The sequence below is a fragment of the Pristis pectinata genome, chromosome 2, assembly GCF_009764475.1.
Source record: "Pristis pectinata isolate sPriPec2 chromosome 2, sPriPec2.1.pri, whole genome shotgun sequence".
NCBI classification, from domain to species: domain Eukaryota; kingdom Metazoa; phylum Chordata; class Chondrichthyes; order Rhinopristiformes; family Pristidae; genus Pristis; species Pristis pectinata.
The window spans coordinates 20,421,983-20,443,894 of NC_067406.1; the positions used below are offsets into that span (position 1 = coordinate 20,421,983).

General features: G+C 41.9%; 1 protein-coding gene across 1 annotated transcript in view; it reads right to left on the reverse strand.

The window, feature by feature from the left end:
• Positions 1 to 21,510, reverse strand: part of LOC127567422 (probable E3 SUMO-protein ligase RNF212) — a 72,570-nt gene extending 51,060 nt beyond the window's left edge. Inside the window, exons 1-4 of the mRNA XM_052010310.1 lie at positions 21,482 to 21,510; positions 15,587 to 15,648; positions 820 to 894; positions 672 to 728 (exon numbers count right to left, since the gene is read on the reverse strand). Of these exons, the coding sequence (XP_051866270.1) occupies positions 672 to 728; positions 820 to 894; positions 15,587 to 15,643 (189 nt within the window). The 5' untranslated portion in view covers positions 15,644 to 15,648; positions 21,482 to 21,510. The remainder of the gene's footprint in view (positions 1 to 671; positions 729 to 819; positions 895 to 15,586; positions 15,649 to 21,481) is intronic.
• Between the last annotated feature and the right edge of the window lie 402 nt (positions 21,511 to 21,912).

A 21,912-nucleotide genomic window follows, 5' to 3' on the forward strand; every position in this document is an offset into this window, starting at 1 on the left:
AGTATCTGTGCAATTGCTTCCAGAAACAGTGTGTTTCTTGAAAAGTCTCATGAGATGCACAAATTTCACAGCATTATCTCCTATCACAGAAAAAACTAGAGCCACAGCTACAAGCAGTGGGGACACATTGAGGCAGCTTTGTCTTTGAGTGAAAGGTGAAAATTTGGTGCCAGCACTACAGTCCTCCAATGGACATTGTGTCATCGGTGGTCACCATAGCCTCCTACCCCATCATTCCCACAAAGAAAGAACAGTTTGTGTTAGCTTGGAGACACAGTTTCTTAGCAGTTGCACAAGAGTTTCTTTGCAATTGCACAAAAGTTCTAAATTCATGATATTTGCATGCGAGACAAAATAAATATTAATCAGCAACATCTGAAAACCATGGTAAAAATAGAGGAACTAATTTAATCATTAGCTTTGTATCCAGTGATGTGGTTTTGATATTGGAGGTGTCTATGTACATATATTAAATAGCTATATATTCCAACTCTCCTCCAATACATTGGCTTATGCAGGGTTGTCAATAAATATTCTGCAATAAACATGGCACACAACATGAGAGAAAAGTTGCTCTGTGGATACTGTCATTAAGTAAAATTCACCAGGTTTTCATTTTTTACATTGAATATCAATGGTTTCAGAGTACTTCAACTAACAGAGTACACTACCTCCTCTATTTCTTTTGCACACAAATGTCTTCTGTGTTTTTCCTGGAAGTCCATAATCTAGGATAGTGCAAGTAGAATCACAATTATAACTGTGCATTCAGAACTAATCAAAATGTTATGTTCCATGATGACATTAGATATTAATTACCTGTACAAACTCCTTTAAATATCTCTCACAAACTTTCTCTGGCTGTGTAAAAAGTGCCTTAAGATCTGGATCCATCTATAAGAAAAAAATTGGAACTACATTACGTTACAAAAGAACTGAATGATTCCTTTAAAAATGTCTTTAAGTACTGAAGAAAGGTGACGAGAGCAATGAATGATACAGGTGATATGTGCTTTCTAATACAGGTTAATGCAAAAATAAAACTATTTCATTTTATCTGCCACTGAAACCCTATTCTGTCTGAGTAAATTATTTCAGTGCTCTTCTAGCAAACACATTCTCCACTCAGCATGAACATTAGCTCAAACAAAACTCTGCCACCTACATCAAGTCCTGATCACCCATCACTCCTGTTTCTGCTAACCTGCATTGGCTCTGGTCATAGAACAGTACAGCACAGGAATAGGCCCTTCAGCTCACAATGAACACTGGTCATGAACACAGAACATTTAAAACTTCTACTTTGTCTGAACTTTTCAGATGTTAATATTTCTGGGATAGACCAGGTACATCCCCACAAGAGGGAAAGATAGGGGAACCAAGGGTAGGACTTCTTGAATGATGAGGGAGATAGAGAATGCAATTAAATAAAAAGTGCATGTATGATGCAAGTCAGGTGGATTCTTCGAGCAAAAATCAGGTTACTCAAGGGGTAATGCGAAGAGAAACACAAGACTGGCAACAAGAGAGCATGAGAATAGAATGGCAATTAGCATAAGTGGGAACCTAAAAGTCTTTTACATGCATGCAAATAGTAAGCCAGTAATAAAAAAAAGAGTGGAACCTATGAGGGAGAAAGAAGATAAGTGATACATACTTAAAGACACAGGACAAGGTTAGAATATTATAGTTTATATCGGAGACAATGCTAACCAGATATTGCTACAAATGAAGATAGTAGAGGGAATAGATGGAGCAAAAAATGATAAGTAGTTTGTTCCAGATAGGTTGGATATGCTAATAGAAGTAGGGCTGTAGGTAATGCAAGAGTTTGCCATAAACTTCCAATGTTCCCTATAAATAGAGGAGTTGGTAAATGGCAAATGTGAGACTGGTGAACAAGAAGTTGCAACTACAAGCTGGTCAGTTTAACAATGATAGTAGTAAGTTTCTGGAAGCAATAATCAGAGAAAGAAATTAACAAGTACTTGGAGAGGTTTCAGTTAATTAAAGAGAGCCAGCACAGATTTGTGAAAAGCAAATCATGTTTGACTAGCCTAATTAATTCCTTTGATTAAGTGACAGAGAAGATTGATGGAGAAAATACAGAGGATATTATCTGTGTGGATGTTAAGGAAGCATTTGACAAAGTACCACATAAAAGTCTAATGGGATAGGAAGGTGCATGTTAGCTTGGATAAAAAAAACTGGCTTGACAGAAAACAGCAAGTCGTAGTAAATAGTTTTTTTGGATCGGAGGATAGTAGACAATGGTGTTCACCAGGGGTCACTGTTAAGACAACTGCTTTTTTGATTGATATTGGAATATATAGTCTGCTGAACAGACTATTATCTCTATTTAAATTTATCTTTATCCTTATCTCACCCTCTCTGTAAACTGCTCCAGCCCAACAATCCCTTCCAAGTTTCCTGTTCCTCTGATCTATGGTGCATCCCCTCTTCCCCATGCCACACTCATAACAGATATGCCTTCATTCACCTAAAACTACATTTTGTTTCCCTCCTTAAAACCCTCCTTCTTTTAGAACCTCCTTATAAATGCCCACTTCTGCAACCAACCTGTCTTTCCATGATTCATCTCCTTGCTTCCTTAATGCCTCTCTGATATGCCTTCATGTATTCTTACTATATTGTACTGAAAATTGCTGTTGATAATAACTGTTGAACTACTTATTAGTTGCACTCATTTCCAAGTTCCTATACCTCACAAATGACAGCACAAAGATTTGCCTATCAAAGTTACATGAAAGCATTTGAAAACTAAAATAGTGAAATTTATAAAACGGTTTACTGTACCAGAAATTTTACAAATGCAATTGAAGCATTTCATCATTCAAGATGGCAGTGCCATTCAAAGAAATGTTAAATAGTTAGGACACTATCAGGCCAATAATATTTGATTGTGTCTATGCAGAGGCAATCCGAAAATAAGGCACTCAACCAACAGTAAAGTTTATTTCCAAATAAATGATTCATTTTAAACCAAACTGCAGAATTCTCTTTTACCAGGCCTGAAGTGCAAGTAACATTAAATTACTCCAATTCTGCCTAATAGCTCTATCAGTTATTTGGATCAGTGCCTGCCTTAGCTCAAGATTGAACTTTAGATTCAATGTGAATCTAAAGTTTGTAGATTCAAATCCCACTCAACCTAGGCCAACACTTCAGTGCAGTCTTTGAGATAAGACATTGAACTGAGGCCCATGTGGCTTCTCAGATGACTATTAAAGATTCCAAACCACAATTTGAATAAGGTAGCAAGATGGTTCACCAAGGATCCTCGATTAAGAAGGTAAATGGTCATTGGCCTTTATTTTGAGTATAGGAGCAAAGATGATTTACTACAATTATATAGAACTTCGGTATGATGGTGCTGGAGTAATATGTAGTTTTGGTATCCTTACCTAATAAAGAATATATTTGATAATTGAGGGAATACAGTGTCCCAAGAATTGAGGGTAATCTGTATCAGAAGTATTTGAGTAGACCAGGGTTCTACTCAGAACTAAACCCAGTATTCTCTAGGGTTTAGAAGAACGAGAGGGGATCCCATTAACACCTCTAAGTTCTTACAGGGCTTGACAGGCTAGATGCAGGGATGATCCATTCCCTGGCTGAGCAGTGTAGAACCAAGGATCAGAATCTTATTCTAAGTGGTAGACCACTTGGGACTGAGGTGAGAAGAAACAAGGCAATGAATCTTTGAGATTCTCCACCCTAGTGAGCTGTGAAGGCTCAGGCATTTTCATTCAAACCAGCAATCAATTAATTTTTTGAATATTAACAGAATCAAGGGATTAAAGGATAGTTCAGGAAAATGACATTGAGGCAGAAGATCAGCCAATATCTTGAAGAATGGCATAGCAGGCTCTAAGGGCCAAATGGCTTACTCCTTGTAATGTTTATCCCTCAACTAATAGATGACCTGCTAAATTTATTTCACTTTGATTTGTGGAACAGTTCTGTGCTCCAATTGGCTACCATATTTCCCATATTAATATGTTAACCACGAAAAAAGGTTATGGGGATGCCTTGAGGTCATAAAAGGCACTATAAAAGCTCACGTCTTCTCTCTTTTCAGTGTCTTAGGGTCAGCAGCTTTTTAAGAAGCGCTTTTAATATAACAAGGAATCTTGTTCATCTTCAATGGTACCTCCTAAATAATCAGATGCACACATCCCACAATGCAATAAAAATGATCATTCTATTTCTTGCACTGTCAAGGTGTAGGATATTAATGCTGGGAAATTTTTACTCCAATCAACATAACAGGCAGATGCGGAGCAAAAGCAGTCTTTCACAGCCAATAATTCCAATGACCACAATCTAATCTGCTCTGTTATCTCCATCAGCTTGACCACAAAACAACAGCAACAACAGAAATGTTGCCACAAGAAAATCAATGTTTATGTCCTCAAGAATTTTGCACGGATGGCTTTTCTCAGACAGAGTCTCGCAGAAAACCTAATGACTCCAGCCAACAGATGTGCAGTATCTACAACATCTGGACACAGCCAATAGTTTCAAGGTAGCCTTGATCGTTAATATGTTCTTTTAATTAATTTGATTACATCTTTTGATACCCCAGAATACTAAAAAAAGGAATGACAGAGAAGAAGCACGAGTGTCCTGCTGGACTGAGAAGGATTCCAAGTATAGTGTATAGCAGCACAGGTCAGCGGTAGAAGCACGTTTTGCTGTTTCACTAGTATTGGGAGGTTAATACATCATTGCTGGTGGCAACCTCATTGCGAGACTCAAAGGTCAGAATCTTCTGGAAAAGGCAGCCATGCCCTAATGAAATCCTGTTTCATCAGAGAGAAAAGCACAATACGAACTTCTGGACGAATGGCTGGACGAACTTCGGCTCAGAGTTGATGAGCTGGAGTCGCAGCTACAAACACTGCGCAGCATAAAGGAGGGAGAGAGTTATGTAGGTGCATCAGGTGACAGTCACCCCCCTTAGATCAGGTACATCTGAGGTTCAGGAGGCAGATAGAATGGTGACTGTCAGGGGAGGGAAGAGGAAGAAGTCAGGCAGGCAGACAGAGCAGAGAACCCCGGAGGCTGTTCCCCTCAGTAACAAGTTTTCTGCCTTGGAAGCTGTTGAGGGGGATGACCTGCAGGGGCCTAGCTGCAGTTACCAGGTCTCTGGCACTGGGACTAGTACTGCTGCTCAGAAGGGAAGGGTGGGAAAGAGACATGCGGTAGTGATAGGGGACTCGATAGTCAGGGAAACAGATAGGAGGTTCTGTGGCAGTGAGCATGAATCCCGAATGGTATGTTGCCTCCCAGGTGCCAGGGTCCGGGATGTCACTGATCGGGTCCACAGGATTCTTGAGCGGGAGGGAGAGCAGCCAGAAGTTGTGGTCCATATTGGCACCAATGACATAGGTAGGAAGGGGGATGAGGTCCTGAAGAGTGAGTTCAGGGAGCTAGGCAGAAAATTGAGGAAAAGGACCTCAAGGGTAGCAATCTCGGGATTGCTGCCAGTGCCACATGATAGTGAAGGCAGGAATAGGAGGAGGTGGCAGATAAATGCGTGGCTGAGAAGCTGGTGCAGGAGGGAGGGTTTTAGATTTCTGGATCATTGGGATCTCTTCTCGGGAAGGTGGGACCTGTACAGAGAGGACGGGTTACACCCGAACCAGAAGGGGGCCAATATCCTTGCGGCGAGATTTGCTAGGGTGGTTCGGGAGGGTTTAAACTAGTTTGTGAGGGGGAAGGGAACCGGAGGAGTAGGTCAGAGGAAGAAGGGAATGGGGAAAAGTGAGATCAAACAGGTAGAGAGGCTTTGGGGAAGGAGAAGCAGAATACAGGCCATAAAAGTAGTAAGGTAGATGGACTGAAGTGTGTTTACTTAAATGCAAGAAGTGTCAGGAATAAGGGGGATGAACTGAGGGCTTGGATAAGTATGGGGGACTATGATATCGTGGCTATTACAGAGACGTGGCTGACGTCAGGAGAGGAGTGGATACTGAATATTCCTGGTTTTCGGTGTTTTAAGAGGGATAGGGAAGGGGGGAGAAGAGGAGGAAGGGTGGCAATACTGGTCAGGGACACTGTTACGGCTGTGGAAAAGATGGATGTTGTAGAAGGATCATCTCTAGAGTCCGTATGGGTGGAATTAAGGAACAAGAAAGGAGCAGTTACTCTACCAGGAGTATTCTATAGGCCCCCCGGTAGCAGTAGAGATATAGAGGAGCAGATTAGCAGGCAGTGTTTGGAGAGAAGCAAAAATAACAGGGTTGTTATAATGGGAGACTTCAACTTCCCAAATATAGACTGGAACCTGCTTAGTGCCAAAGGTTTAGATGGGACGGAATTTGTTAAATGTGTCCAGGAGGGATTCCTGACACAGTATGTTGACAGGCCAACTAGAGGGAATGCCATGTTAGATCTAGTTTTAGGAAATGAACCGGGACAGGTGAAGGATCTATTGGTGGGTGAGCATTTGGGGGACAGTGACCATTGCTCCATAACCTTTAAAATTGTCATGGACAGGGACAGGTGCAGAGAGGACAAGAGGTTTTTCAATCGGGGAAGGGCGAACTACGAGGCTATAAGGAGAGAACTTGGGAGTGTAAATTGGGATGTCCTTTTTGAAGGAAAATGTACCATGGAGATGTGGTCGATGTTCAGGGATCTTATGCAGGATGTTAGGGATAAATATGTCCCGGTGAGGCAGAGAAGGAGTGGCAGGGTGAAGGAACCATGGGTGACGAGAGAGGTGGAACGACTTGTTAGGGAGAAGAAGGTAGCATACGTGAGGTATAAGCAGCAAGGTTCCGACAGGGCCCATGAGGAATATAGGGTAGCGAGGAAGGAACTTAAGAAAGGGCTGAGGAGAGCTAGAAGGGGACATGAAAAGGCTTTGGCTAGTAGGGTTAAGGAAAATCCCAAGGCCTTTTGCAAGTACGTGAAGGGTAGGAGGATGGCTAGGGTAAAGGTAGGTCCGATTAAGGACAAAGGTGGGAGAATTTGCCTGGAGGCAGCAGAAGTGGGAGAAGTTCTCAATGACTACTTCTCTTCGGTATTCACCAGGGAGAGGGGTCTTGATGATGCGGAAGGGAGTGCTGGTAGGGGTAATGTTCTCGAGGTTGAGAGAGGATGTGTTGAAGTTGTTAAATAATATTAAGACAGATAAATCTCCGGGGCCTGACGGGATTTTCCCCAGGCTGCTTCGAGATGCCAGGGAGGAGATTGTTGAACCGCTGGTAAGGATCTTTGAGTCCTCGTTGTCCACGGGGACAATGCCAGAGGATTGGAGGGTTGCGAATGTTGTCCCCTTGTTCAAAAAAGGTAATAGGGATAGGCCAGGGAATTATAGACCGGTGAGTCTCACGTCTGTGGTGGGTAAGCTGTTAGAAAGGATTCTAAGGGATAGGATTTATGAACACCTTGAGAATCATGGACTGATTAGGGACAGCCAGCATGGCTTTGTGAAGGGAAGATCTTGCCTCACAAGCCTGACAGAGTTCTTTGAGGAGGTGACCAGAAAGATTGATGAGGGTAGTGCGGTGGATGTGGTTTACATGGATTTTAGTAAGGCATTTGATAAGGTTCCTCATGGTAGACTTCTTCAGAAGGTCAGAGGCCAAGGGATCCAAGGAAGTTTGGCTGTGTGGATTAGGAATTGGCTTGCATGTAGAAAGCAGAGGGTTGTGGTGGAAGGAGTGCCCTCGGATTGGAAGGCAGTGACTAGTGGTGTCCCGCAGGGATCGGTTCTGGGACCTCTAGTTTTTGTGATATTTATAGATGACTTAGATGAGGGGGTGGAGGGCTGGGTTAGTAAGTTTGCGGACGACACTAAGATAGGCGGTGTTGTGGATAGTGTGGAGGGCTGTCGGAGTTTACAGAGGGATATTGATAGGATGCAGAGCTGGGCTGAGAAGTGGCAGATGGAGTTCAATCTGGAGAAGTGTGAGGTGGTACACTTTGGAAGGAAAAACTCCAGGGCAGAGTACTGGGTGAATGGCAAGGTACTTGGCAGTGTGGAGGAGCAGAGGGATCTGGGGATTCATATTCACAGTTCATTGAAAGTTGCCTCACAGGTGGAAAGAGCAGTTAAGAAGGCCAATGGGATGTTGGCTTTCATAAGTCGCGGGATGAGTTTAAGAGCCGCGAGGTGATGATGCAGCTTTACAAAACACTAGTTAGGCCACACTTAGAGTACTGTGTTCAGTTCTGGTCGGCTCACTATAGGAAGGATGTGGAAGCGTTGGAGAGGGTGCAGAGTAGATTTACCAGGATGCTGCCTGGATTAGAGAGTATTGAATATGAGGAGATGCTTAAGGTGCTAGGGCTTTATTCACTGAAAAGGAGGAGGATGAGAGGAGACATGATAGAGGTATATAAAATACTGAGAGGAATAGACAGAGTAGACAGTCAGCGCCTCCTTCCCAGGGCACCAATGCTCAAGACGAGAGGGCATGGCTTTAAGGTTATGGGTGGGAGGTTCAGGGGAGATGTCAGGGGGAGGTTTTTCACCGAGAGTGTGGTTGGTGCATGGAATGCACTGCCTGGGGTGATGGTGGAGGCAGATACATTGAACAGGTTCAAGAGCTTGTTGGATAGGCATATGGAGGAGTGTGGGATGGGGGGAATATGAGGGAGGAAGGGGTTAGGTAGTGTGAGGGTGGTTTGATGGACGGCACAACATGGTGGACCGAAGGGCCTGTTTTGTGCTGTATGGTTCTGTGGTTTTACCTCATGCAACACCCCAATCCAGGCATCAGCACTGGTTGGATTATGTCAAGAGATCAAAGGTGTCCATGTCAACAATGCCATGACAAGTACCAATGACTGTTGGACTGACCACAATCTCATCTGCTGTGTTACCTCCATCAGATTAACCACAAAACAACAGAAATGTTGCCACAAGAAAATCAATATTTATGTTCCATGAATTCTATAATTAGCACCTATGAACAGACTCTTGGCTTTTCTACTTGAAATCACCAGGTTTAATGATAAAGACCATGAGATCCAGAATCGAGTGCAAAACATTATTGCACTTATGATTACCACCATGTAAACTGTTTACTTGTGAGCTTCATGCAAGCAGGGAATATCATTGCAGTCTGGTGTATATGACAATAAAGTAATCTGAATTCCTGAAATCAGATAGAGCTCACGAGGAATATAGAGTAGCAAGGAAGGAACTTAAGAAGGGGCTGAGGAGAGCAAGAAGGGGACATGGAAAGGCTTTGGCAAGTAGGGTTAAGGAGAATCCCAAGGCTTTTTTCTCATACGTGAAGAGCAGAAGGATGACTAGAGTAAAGGTAGGTCTGATTAAAGACAAAGGTGGAAAGATGTGCCTGGAAGCTGTGGAAGTGGGTGAGGTTCTCAATGAATACTTCTCTTCAGTATTCACCAAGGAGAGGGGTCTTGATGATGCTGAGGACAGTGTTGGTAAGGGTAATGTTCTAGAGCATGTAGATATAAAGAGAGAGGATGTGTTGGAGCTGTTAGAAAATATTAGGACAGTTAAGTCCCCAGGGCCTGATGGAGTATTCCCCAGGCTGCTGCGTGAGGCGTGGGAGGAGATTGCTGAACCGTTGGCTAGGATCTTTGAGTCCTCGTTGTCCATGGGAATGGTACTGGAGGATTGGAGGGTGGCAAATGTTGTCCCCTTATTCAAAAAAGGTAGTAGGGATAGTCCATGGAATTACAAACCAGTGAGCCTTACATCTGTGGTGGGTAAGCTATTAGAAAGGATTCTAAGAGATAGGATCTATGAGCATTTAGAGAAACATGGACTAATTAGAGACAGCCAGCATGGCTTTATGAAGGGAAGATCTTGCCTCACAAGCCTGATAGGGTTCTTTGAGGAAGTGACCAGGAAGATTGATGAGGGCAGTGCAGTACATGTGGTCTACATGGATTTTAGTAAGGCATTTGACAAGGTTCCACATGGTAGGATTCTTCAGAAGGTCGGAGGCCAAGGGATCCAGGGGTGCTTGGCTGTGTGGATTCAGAATTGGCTTGCCTGTAGAAAGCAGAGCGTTGTGGTGGAGGTAGTGCATTCAGATTGGAGGGTTGTGACTAGTAGTGTCCCACAGGGATCGGTTCTGGGACCTCTACTTTTTGTGATATTTATTAATGATTTAGATGAGGAGATGGAAGGGTGGGTTAGCAAGCTTGCAGACGACACAAAGATCGGTGGTGCTGTGGATAGTGTGGAGGGCTGTCGAAACTTGCAGAAGGATATTGATAGGATGCAGAGCTGGGCTGAGAAGTGGCAGATGGAGTTCAATCCGGAGAAGTGTGAGATGGTACACTTTGGAAGGACAAACTCCAAGGCGGAGTACAAGGTAAATGGCAGAATTCTGGGCAGTGTGGAAGAGCAGAGGGATCTGTGGGTCCATATCCACAGATCACTGAAAGTCGCCTCATAGGTGGATAGGGTAGTTAAGAAAGCTTATGGGATGTTAGCATAAGTTGTGGGATAGAGTTTAAGAGCCACGAAGTGATGGTGCAGCTTTACAATATCTGGTTAGACCACACTTGGAGTACTGTGTCCAATTCTGGTCGCCTCATTATAGGAAGGATGTGGAGGCGTTGGAGAGGGCGCAGAGGAGATTTACCAGGATGCTGCCTGGATTAGAGAGTATGGATTATGAGGAGAGACTAAAGGAGCTAGGGCTTTACTCTTTGGAGAGAAGGAGGATGCGAGGAGACATGATAGAGGTGTACAAAATATTAAGAGGAATAGATAGAGTGGACAGCTAGCGCCTCTTTCCCAGAACACCAATTCTCAATACAAGAGGGCATGGCTTTAAGGTAATGGGTGGGAAGTTCAAGGGAGATGTCAGGGAGAGGTTTTTCACCCATAGAGTGGTTGGTGCATGGAAGGCACTGCCTGGGGCGGTGGTGGAGGTTGATATGTTGGTCAAGTTCAAGAGATTGTTAGATAAGCATATGGAGGAACTTAAAATATAGGGATATGTGGGAGGAAGGGGTTAGATAGTCTTAGGTGTGGTTAGAAGGTCGGCACAACATGGTGGGCCGAAGGGCCTGTATTGTGCTGTATTTTTCTATGGTTCTAAATGGAAATTGCACAATGGCTCAAGAGAAAAGAAACAGATCTATAGGCACCTGAAGGGTTAAGTCCAACAGAAAACCCACGACGTAAAGAACAGTTAGAAACACACGGGAAATCTAGCATCTTGCTGATACCTATAACATGCGTCAATTTTTCAGCACTGTCAGGACCAGGTGTGACCCAGTGCCAACTCCACTGAAACCAAGCACAGAGGGGCCGTCAGTGCCTGCTAAAAGTAACTCTTCAAAGAACTCCTCAACCATGAGTCTGTCCTTATCCACCGACATCTTCTACAAACCCACTGACGCCCACAGATACCTCGATTACAGCTCCTCCCACCCTGTCTCTTACAAGGACGCAATCCCTTTTTCTCAATTTTTCCGCCTCCGCCACATCTGCTCCCTTGCTGAGGCTTTCCACTCAAGGACATCCGAGATGTCCAACTTCTTACCTAACCACGGCTTCCCCCGACTGTGGTCAAGAGAGCTCGCACCCGTATCTCTGCCATTTCCCGCACCTCTGCTCTCATCCCCATTCCTCCCAGACCCAACAGGGATACAGTCCCCCTTGTCCTCACATTTCATCCTACCAACCTACGTATCCAACACATCATTCTCCACCACTTCCACCATCTCCGACTGGACCCCCCCACCAAGCATATCTTCCCTTCCCCACCCCTTTCTACCTTTCGCAGGGACTGCACTCTCCCCAACTCCCTAGTTCACTTCTTCTGCCCCCCACCCATCCCGCTTCCACTCCAGGAACTTTCCATTGCCCCCGCCATAGGTGCAACACCTGCCCCTACACTACCTCCATCACCTCCATCCAGGGACCCAAACAGTCCTTTCAGGTGAGACAGAGTTTCACCTGCACCTCCCTTAATATCATCTACTGCATTCCATGCTCCAAGTGTGGTCTCCTCTACCTTGGTGAGACCAAACGCAGACTAGGTGACTGTTTCACAGAACACCCACAATCTGTCCGTAACCACAATCTGCATCTCCCCATTGCCAGTCACTTCAACTCCCTGCCCCCCCCCCCCCACATGATCACAGATATTTCAGTCCTCAGCCTCCTCCACTGCCAGGAGAATTCCAAGCACAAACTAAAGGAACAGAACCTCATTTTCCTTCTTGGAAACTTGCAGCCTAACGGAATTAACATTGAATTCTCCCACTTTATATAATCCCTACACCTCTTCCCCCCACCACTCCATCCACCTCACCATGCCTCTTCGTTTCTTCCCTTTCCTAGCCTCTCTCTTTTTTATACCTCTTTTTCTCCTCTCTCCTTACCTTTGACCCATCCCCCGGTGGAGATGCTCTCCTCTCCTCCCTCGCACCTGCCTATCACTATCCCTTACCTGCATTTACCTATCACCACCTTGTGCCCACCCTGCCTCTCCTCCTTTATCCACCTATCACTGCTCTGCTTTTCCTTCCTATATATCAAGCTTCCCCTTTTCCTATTTTTGGTCCTGAAGAAGGGTCCTGACCCGAAACATTGACCACCTACTTTTCTCTTTTCTCCACAGATGCTGCCTGGCCTGCTGAGTTTCTCCAGCATCATAGTGTTTTTCATCTAGATTCCAGCATCTGCAATCCTTTGTTTCTCATGACTCTGTCCTTTACATGAATGTCCTCAACTCCAAAATAACTCCAACCTCTCCACCCACCCCTGGATGACAAGATATTGAAAATGCAATATGTCAACTGATTAACAAGAAGGCCAGAAGGCCTTAGATGGTATCTCAGCTAAAGCTAAAATATAACGGAAAGGAACTTTGGAAACAAATTCACAGCCTCCTCTCTAAACTGCTCTCTGAATCTCAATCTAGTACCATCCACCTAGAGGCACAATGGATATGAGTCTTGGAAGAGAAATCTAGGGAGCAGCATCAACTTCCTTTCCTTTTCTGAGCTCACAAAAGCCTTTGACTTCATAATTGAGAGGCACTGCAGTATATTCTTCGCAAATTTGGCAGCCCTCAGAAATTCAGCTCCAATTCCGATGTGATCTACATCAGACCCAATATCAATGCAGACTGGTGTCAGGTAAGACCATGACATTACCCTAACAAGTTTTTTCGATCTTTCTCACTACACTTCACCTCCAACAAATCTCTCACTTTATTGGAGCTAATCTGAAGAACAAAAGGGAAGTATTTCAACTCTGTCACATCTCCTTCAGAGCCAAGTTTACTCCAGCTTCAGTCATCAAATTGCTCCACACAGATGACTCTTGCAAACATGCTTCACGTCATCACAACTTGTCGTCACAAGTCACGGGTCCTCTAATCAACCTTCCCCTGCCGCACACCACCCACCCACTGACGATAAAGGTCCATGACCAGATTCTGAAAAATGGAAAATTTGCATATATCATGAGCTGCCTCTCAACAAAGCCAAACATCAATGATGAAATTCACTTCTGCATTTTGTGTTTTCCATCTTTGCCTTCAGTGGTCCCTGGCCTGCTGTAACATACAAGAACACAAGAAACTAAGTGTAAGAGTAGGTCACTTAATTCCTCACACATACTCCACCATTCAACATGATTATGGCTGATCTATGCTGCCTCAACTCTTCTTCTGTGCCAGTTCCCCTAAAGTCATCAAATCTCCGAATTTTCCAAAAAGTTATCTATCTGCACTTTCAATATTTTTAGTAATCTAATCTCCACAAACTTCTGGGGTATTCACCATCCACTGAGAAAAGAAACTTCTACATGCTTCTATTTTAAATAACCGGCCCCTTGTAACTACATTCTTTCATTGCAGACATATGACACCTCCAGCAGACATCTCAAGGTACTGAAAAAGTGCTATCAACTTGAATCTTTCAAGTCTACTTGGAGGATAACTGAACCTATGTCAGCATTTTCTCCCAGAAATATACAGAGATCAAATCTCTAATTACACGCAGTTGTCTCCAATGGACAGGCCTCTTCTTTTGCATGCCTGACACCAAAATCGCAAACCAAGCTCCAACATAGCAAGTGATTACAGATTAGCAGAGGAAATGATTCAAAGATGTTCTCAAAGCTTTCTTGAGAAAGTATAATGTTCTTATAAACCGTTGGAAATCCATGGCCCACGGCCCATTGTGGAATGAACATTCAGAATAGCACTGAGAATCTCGAGTCCATACATCAGGTACACACAAAAGCTGAGCATAAACAGTGGAAGGAGTGCACTACCTCCCAACCCATCTACACAAGTGAATCATCTCCCACCTCATCTTTGGCAGAATGTGCAAGTCTTACATTGAACACATCAGCCACCTCAGAACCCATAAAATCAGGAGAAGAAGGGTCATCTTCAACCCCAAAGGACTAAGAAAATGGGATACAATTCTATCCCCTCTCTGTTCCTAACTGCATTTTTAACACTGGGAGGTAAGGTGTATAAAATCATGATCACTTACTCTCACCTGTATCATATTACAGTGAATGGGCCTTTGCTTGGTTTTCTTTCCATCTCTTTACCCAATTCCCTTCCTTCTTCTGTTTTCTGTGTGCTACTCTTTGTCTCTTATTTTCATCCCATTTTCTATGTGGCTCTTTTTTCTGCTTTATGCTGTTTCCCTCCTCCTCTATTTCTATCACTACCTTTGGGCTTTCAGGAGTTGCAAGCTGAAAAAGGGGTCCATCCAGGCACCAATCTGTACCTCTTGAGTCACACATTGGAGAAGCGGTCCGTGTCAGGCCAAACTTCAAGTTATGGTTGAAGGATGGGACCTATTTAAGGTCATAAGCCAGCTTCTGGGAGTGGCCAAGTCTGTAAACAAACACTGGCCAGGGCCAAAACAAAGTGTCACACAGATGGCCAGATCACAAATTGGGAGTTGGCAAGACTATAAGATTAGGTGTTACCTGTAATTTAAATGCGCCAGCTTGGCTTAACAGCCATGTGTGATGGAAGTAGCATGAAGTGATATTTCCGAGCAATACAGGAAACACAGTTGTGTAAAATCTTTTATTTGTTTTACACGTATTGTATTTGACAAGCTGTGTTCCCTTTAGAGAATATACCAAATGGATTTCTTACAATGAGGTTTTACTTATAGGGCACTGAATGGTTTAGTAAGGACATATGTTTCTTAATTGTCTCATACTTTTCTTAATTTCATCTGAATAAGCAAAAAGGGAACAGTTTCATCAACAGTTCTCATTTACTCAAATTCATTTGTGGTTATTCATATTACAGAAATCCATCAAATATTGATTTAATTCCTCAATGCCAAATTAGTTGTCGTGGTAACTGACTAACAAAAAAGAAAATTAACCGACATAAATTAATGTTATTTATAAAGATCAACCATGTTATTTATGAAAATAGGTAAACAATGGAATACTTAACAAAGTTATCCACACATTTTTCAAATTGTTAAATAAGATTTATTACTGCCTCCTTAATCGTCTTACTGACATACAGTATGTTACGGTGGGAAGGTAGGATTCAAAAAGATGAAAATTGGAGGGGGAAAAAAAAATCAAACAAGATAATAGTGCTCATACCTTATCTGAAAGGAATACAGTGTGACATTGTGCTTTGCATACACAGCATACATCCATACTTCCTAGAAAAAAAGAATAAATGATTATAGGTATTGTTCTTCCTTTTACAAAGTATATTTGGAACCAGGAACCAAAAAGACAACTCAACAGAAAATAAATTTGTTTTAGAACAGCAAAGTATAAAACATCATTATTCAAAAAGGGCAGCAGGGATAATGCAGGTAAGTACAGGCCTGGGAGTCTAATAGCAGTGGTAGGGAAGATGGTGGGAAAAAAATATGCAGGGCAGGATTAATTTGCACTTGAAAAGGTGGGGATTAATCAAAGATAGTCAGCATGGTGTTGTGGTAATAAAATGTATTTCTGAGGGCAGTGTGGTTAATATAGACTTTAGCAAAGCTTCTATGTAGGATTTTTAGAAGGTTCAACATGGAAGTCTGGTCAATCAGGTTAGATCCCATGAGATCCAAGGCAGGTTGAGGAGATTCACCAGGATGTTGCTTGGGATGAATCATTTCAGTTATGAGGAGAGACTAGATAGGCTGCATTTGTTTTCCTTGGAGCAGAGGAGTCCAAGGGGTACCCTGACTGAGGCATACAAAATAATGAGAGCACAGACAGAGTAAATAGTAGGAAACTTTTCTCCATAGCAGAAGTATCTAAAACTAGAGGAATAGGTTTAGGATAAGGGGTGTTAGATCTGGAGATGATGCAAACAGAAGGTTCTTCAGAAGTCAAAAATGAGGCACCAATCTTATGGTCACTGTCATGTTTTTATTTAGATGTTAATCAGAGAGTGTACAGTCAAGCAGTGTCAGCATGTGGCAGCAAGTATAAACAAGTAACAACAGGGAACAGCAAGTAAAAGCAAACTAAAAAGAACTTGTCCTCCTACTCTCCCTTTATACTGCAAACAAGTATGAAAATGTTTACAAACAAAGAAAACTAAAACTACAAGAAAAACACAAGAAAACAACAAGCTGGACCCTTATCCAATAGGGGTAAGAGGTTTGGAGAGGTGCCAAGGAAGAACTAGTGTGCAGGGCTTGGTCTTAAATAATGTTGACTGTTGAGTATTTTTAGATCCAGGAAGGTGGAGAATACCAGACTCCTGATAGGCTTTGTAAAAAGTGGACAGATTTTGGGCTGTCAGAAGACTCACCATAGAATTGCCAGTTTCTGGCTTGTTTTGTGACCACAGCAAGTCAAGTTCAGTTTCTGCTCAGTGGTGACCACAGCATATTGATCCTAGGGCCTTGGTGATGATGATGGAATTGAAAAGGTAGAAGAAGAGTACACTAATGTAAATTGGTTTGTTATTGTCACATGTACTGAGATACAGTGAAAAACTTTGTTTTGCATGCCACCCATACAATTCGTTTCATCACATCAGTGCATTGAGGTAATACAAGGGAAAACAATAACAGAATACAGAATAAAGTGTTACAGTTGCAAGGAAAGTGCAGTGCAGGCAGAAAAAAAGGTGCAAGACCATCAGCAGGTAGATTGTGAGGTCAAGGGACCATCTTATGATACAATAGTCATACCAGTGGGATAGAAGCTGTTCTTGAGGGGAGAAGAGAGAATGTCCAGGGTGGGTGGGGTCTATGATTTATGTTGGCTGCTTTACTGAGGCAGCAAGAAGTGTAGACAGACATCCATCAACTTGCCACTGTAAATTGCCCCTAGAGTGTAGGTAATGTTCTCTTGATCTCCAGAACTCCTACAAATACCTTCATGGACTGATGCAATGTGACAGATAGACTGGGAAGTATAATGTCAAATATTTTATTCCTTTACTTTGTTTTTCCTCACCACCTGCTGCAAATTGAGTCTGGTAGCTATATCCTTCGGAACAAGGGCAGGCTGGAACAAGCAAGTCATTCTTGTGACTAATATTCTGTACTCCTACCACCCAGTGTTTCAAATGGCTTTCAAAACAGAGCAGTACTGAATCATCAGCTGAGTTGTAAGACTTTATGGGGTCAATGCTAAGAATAGCAAAATGGCCCAGCTAGTACAGCTGCTATCTCATAGCTCCAGTGATTCAGGTTCAGTCCTTACCTCTCGCACAATCCTTATGGAGTATGTAAGTTCTGCCTGCAACTATATGGGCTTCCACTGGCTACTCTGGTTCCCCCAACATTGCAAAGGTGTGAAGGGTTGGTATGTTAACTAGCCACTGTAAATTGCCCCAGTGTGTCGGTGAGTGGTAGAATATGAGGTGAGATGTGGGAATGTGGAGAGAATAAAATGGAATTAGTGCAAAATCAGTTTAAGTAGGTGCTTGATGTTCAATACAGACTCTGAGGGCTGAAGGGCCTGTTTCTGTGTTGTATGGCTCCATGACTCTCAGGGCTACTCTCCTCCAGTTATACATAACCACATACCCACTTCTGGTGGATTTGTCCAGGTGGTGGGATGGGGTTGATGGAGAAGGCGTTTGGCTGATAAAAGATGCTCCAAAAAGATCACTTCAAATAATGTTTCAAACATGTTTTTAAAGCTCACAGCTTTTTGTTATAATGACTGTTCTGTAAAACTATCGAAATGGCAAATACACTGAACTCACATTACCAGCACTGTAGTAGTACTCAGGATATATGGATGAAGGATAAGTAATAGGAGTACAGGATTGCAGACCTAGCTATAAAGATAACTTATTTCCTTTTCATAGCATTGCTTTAGTCACAAATAAAATCAAACATCTGACCAGATGACACAAACTATTCCAAAATTAAGGCAAATTCCTGCTGTTGCTGCTCAGAAAATTTTAACAAGCAGTTAACAAGCCCCTTTTATTTTTTTTTTTGCCTTTAAATACCATAAATGTATGTACAGGAGACACCCATTTTTAGCTGCTGAGTTTTAAGGAAAACCAGATTGCAATTTTTGTAATGGATAATAGAATGAAGAAATTATTAACTTAAAAGTTCCTATTTGCTTGACATTCCCTCTACCCCGCTCACCAATTATCACCCTAGCACCAGCTTAATATTACTGGCACAGTTACAAGATCTGTTTGCATCCTCAGTGCCGAATAACATTCCAAACTTGCATCTTGTTCATAGTTTTAGTCAGCTTTAGTTGATATAAACACTTCAAAAGCAATAACTACCACAAATTCATGTGGAATAGTGTTTATTCATTTGCTTTATAATTTATTGAAAACAATTTTTTTTAAATCGGTATTTCATTTTATTTTTATGTCAATGCAATAATCAGGTTTCAAATAGTTTCTTTAGATGGACTATTTTCCAATACCCACATATTTTCTTAACTTCAAAGATCCATTATAAAAAATTTAGTTTGGCTTCAAAAGTAATCACCCACTGCTCTTACAGTGATGGCAACATGATAAGGGACTGTCCTCTTTGTGGGCATTAAACCATTTGTTTTGCAAATATTTAATTTAAATATTCCTATGTGTGATTCAAGGAATTATCTCTGAATTTGAAATTTTTCAAATTAACCAACAACAGTAAATTTACAAATTGTAATATGACCATGTTATCAATAATTGTTTCAAACATAGTGCAAACTGGCAGATTATAGATTTACTGTCATGTAAATGACATTAGGATGCCACTACTGTAACGTCACTCACAGTGCTATCTCCAGCTAACAGGACCAGAAAAACTAAGGCAAGTCCACATAAACATTGTAAAACCCAGGCTTTAAAAGAAAACAAAATGGGTTTTGTCTACCCTTATATCTCAATTCCCACTGTTCATTTACACCTACACACACACACACACACACACACACACACACACACACACACAATTCTTAAATTCTGTTGGCCAAAAAAAATCTCAGAATGAGCCAATATTGCACAGGCTTGATGCCACCAAGCTTCAGATGGACACCTGGGGAGCATTCAACTTTTCAGCAGTGTCATAATAGAGACTGGTCCTCAAAATGGACTGTATCACTTCACTGGCTAATTGCTTGATTTAAATTTTACCTTTTTGACCACAGTAATAAATCACTGAGGAGTTCTGCATTGATCATAAATGAACTTATTTTAAAAACTGCAGATACTGGAATTCTGAAATAGAAAAAGGAAATGCAAGAAGAACTTAGGTCAGGCAGTATCTGTGAAAAGAGAGGGAAAAATCATCGTTTCAAGTATGTGATTATTCGTCAGAACTGAGAAAGAGAGCTACAAATTTGTTTAAGACGACAAGGTGGGGAGGGATGTGTAGAACAAAGGGAATGTCTTTGAGAAGGCAAGTCAAGATTGCTTAATGGCTACACTTATCAGTACATTAAGCTGCTTGGTCTGTGTAATGTGTTAATGGTAAAGTAGTGGAACAGGCCAGGAGGTGGTGTAACACCTACCCTTTTAATTCTTCCCTTTCCCACAATCCAGGGACCCAAACTTTCTTTTCAGGTGAAGGAGTGATTCATGTGCACTTCTTCCAATCTAGTGTACTATAGTCTGTGGTTCACAATGTAGCCTTCTCCACAATGGAGAAACCAAATCCAGACTGGGTGATTGCTTTGTGAATTACCTGTGGCTCAGTCTGCAGGAAGGACCCGGAGCTTCCAGTTGCCTGACATTTTAAATCACCATCCCACTCCCATTCTGATCTTTGTCTTTGGCCTCCTGCACTGTTAAAACCAGACCCAACGGAAGTTCCAGGAACAACACCTCATCTTCCAACTGAGCATGTTGCAGCCTTCTGGACTTGGTATCAAATTCTTCAATTTTAGGTAACATGCTCTTTCTTCCTGTCTATATAAGAATCATTTCTGCCTGCCATCCTTACTTTCTTTTTTCCCCTTTTCCTCTGTGTATAGTCTGGCCTGCTGGGCAAGTCCCAGTATGCCAGAACTACATTGGCATGTACACAGCCATAATAACTTAATCTGATCCACCTGCTACATAACTTCATTCTATCAGAGAAAATTCCCTTTGTTCCACCCATCACCCTCCCCCACCTTCACTGAATTGTTTCTCTTGCTCTAGTCTAATAAAGGGTCCGTCATCTGAAATGTTAACTGCTTCCCTTTCCATAGATGTTGCCTGACTACTTTTTCCAGCATTTTCTGTTTTTTTGATTTCTGCATTGACAGCAATGCTTTATTTCAAATAAGACATTAAGCCCTTTCAAGCTGAAAACAACAAAAATCTGAATGGTGGTATCATTAGCATTTCCTACATTGCCCAGTTCTACAATACCTACCAAGTAGCTTGTTCAGTTATTTCAGAGAGCACTTAAGAGTCAACCACTTTGGTGGGTGACTTGAATCACCTGCTGGCCAGTCCAAATCAGACAAAGGTAATAGCCTTCCCTCCCCAAAGGGGATGTAGGAGATGTTTGTGATTTTACAACAAAATAGTTCTTGATCTATAATATTAATCCATGTCTCTGGATCACTAGTCTAGTAACCAACATACTATTACACAATGATATCCAGAATTTATTCAAAAACAGTTGGGGAATTCTTATCAGTGTCTTAACCAATATTTCTCATTCTACCAACATCATTCAAATTAATTACCTTGTCTTTTTATCTCAGTGCCAAATTTTGGGACCTTGCTGTTCACATTGTTTGCTGCACCAAAATTTCAGAAGTGCTTCATTGGCTCTGAAGTGCGTTAGATATCCAGAGGAAGTCAAATACTGTATACCAAAATAATGCAAATTTCTCTTACATAAAAATATTGACAGGACTTACAGCTTAATTAATAAGCTGCTAGGATTTTATGGATGTTTGTGAAAAATGCAACTACATAAACTCATACATACTCTTAACAAAAGAACACATTTCAAAATTAAATAAAATTATGATTAAACTTACCTGTATCCAAACCTGCAGTGCAATTGTTCACCTATCAAGCAATACCTTTCTCTAAAAAAATACAATATGGTATTCCATTCCTACCTTTTCTCAGACATACTTCACAGACAACATGTCCACAATTAGTCAGAGCAAATCTGTAACCATTGGCTTTGGGCTGTTGAAAACAGTTGTTACAAAAAACCCAGAGAGCCATGTCACCAAGACAATCTGAAAAATAAAATTTAAATGATTTTTCTCAGTTCTTAGCTTGAAATATCACAGCATTTCAATAAATGATACCAATACTATGGCAAAAAAAAACACAACATAAAGGAACACAATAAAGTACACTGTTTCTGACAAAGGAATTTCTTCTGTGATTAAAATCTTTGACAATAAATACAAACATATTACTCATTTCTTCAATATCTGGACATTGTTACAAAGCCAGCATTAATAGCCCAATCCCAATTGTCTGTGGGAAGGTGGCAGTGAACCTCCATAGTCCTGATAAATGTACTCCCACAGTGCTG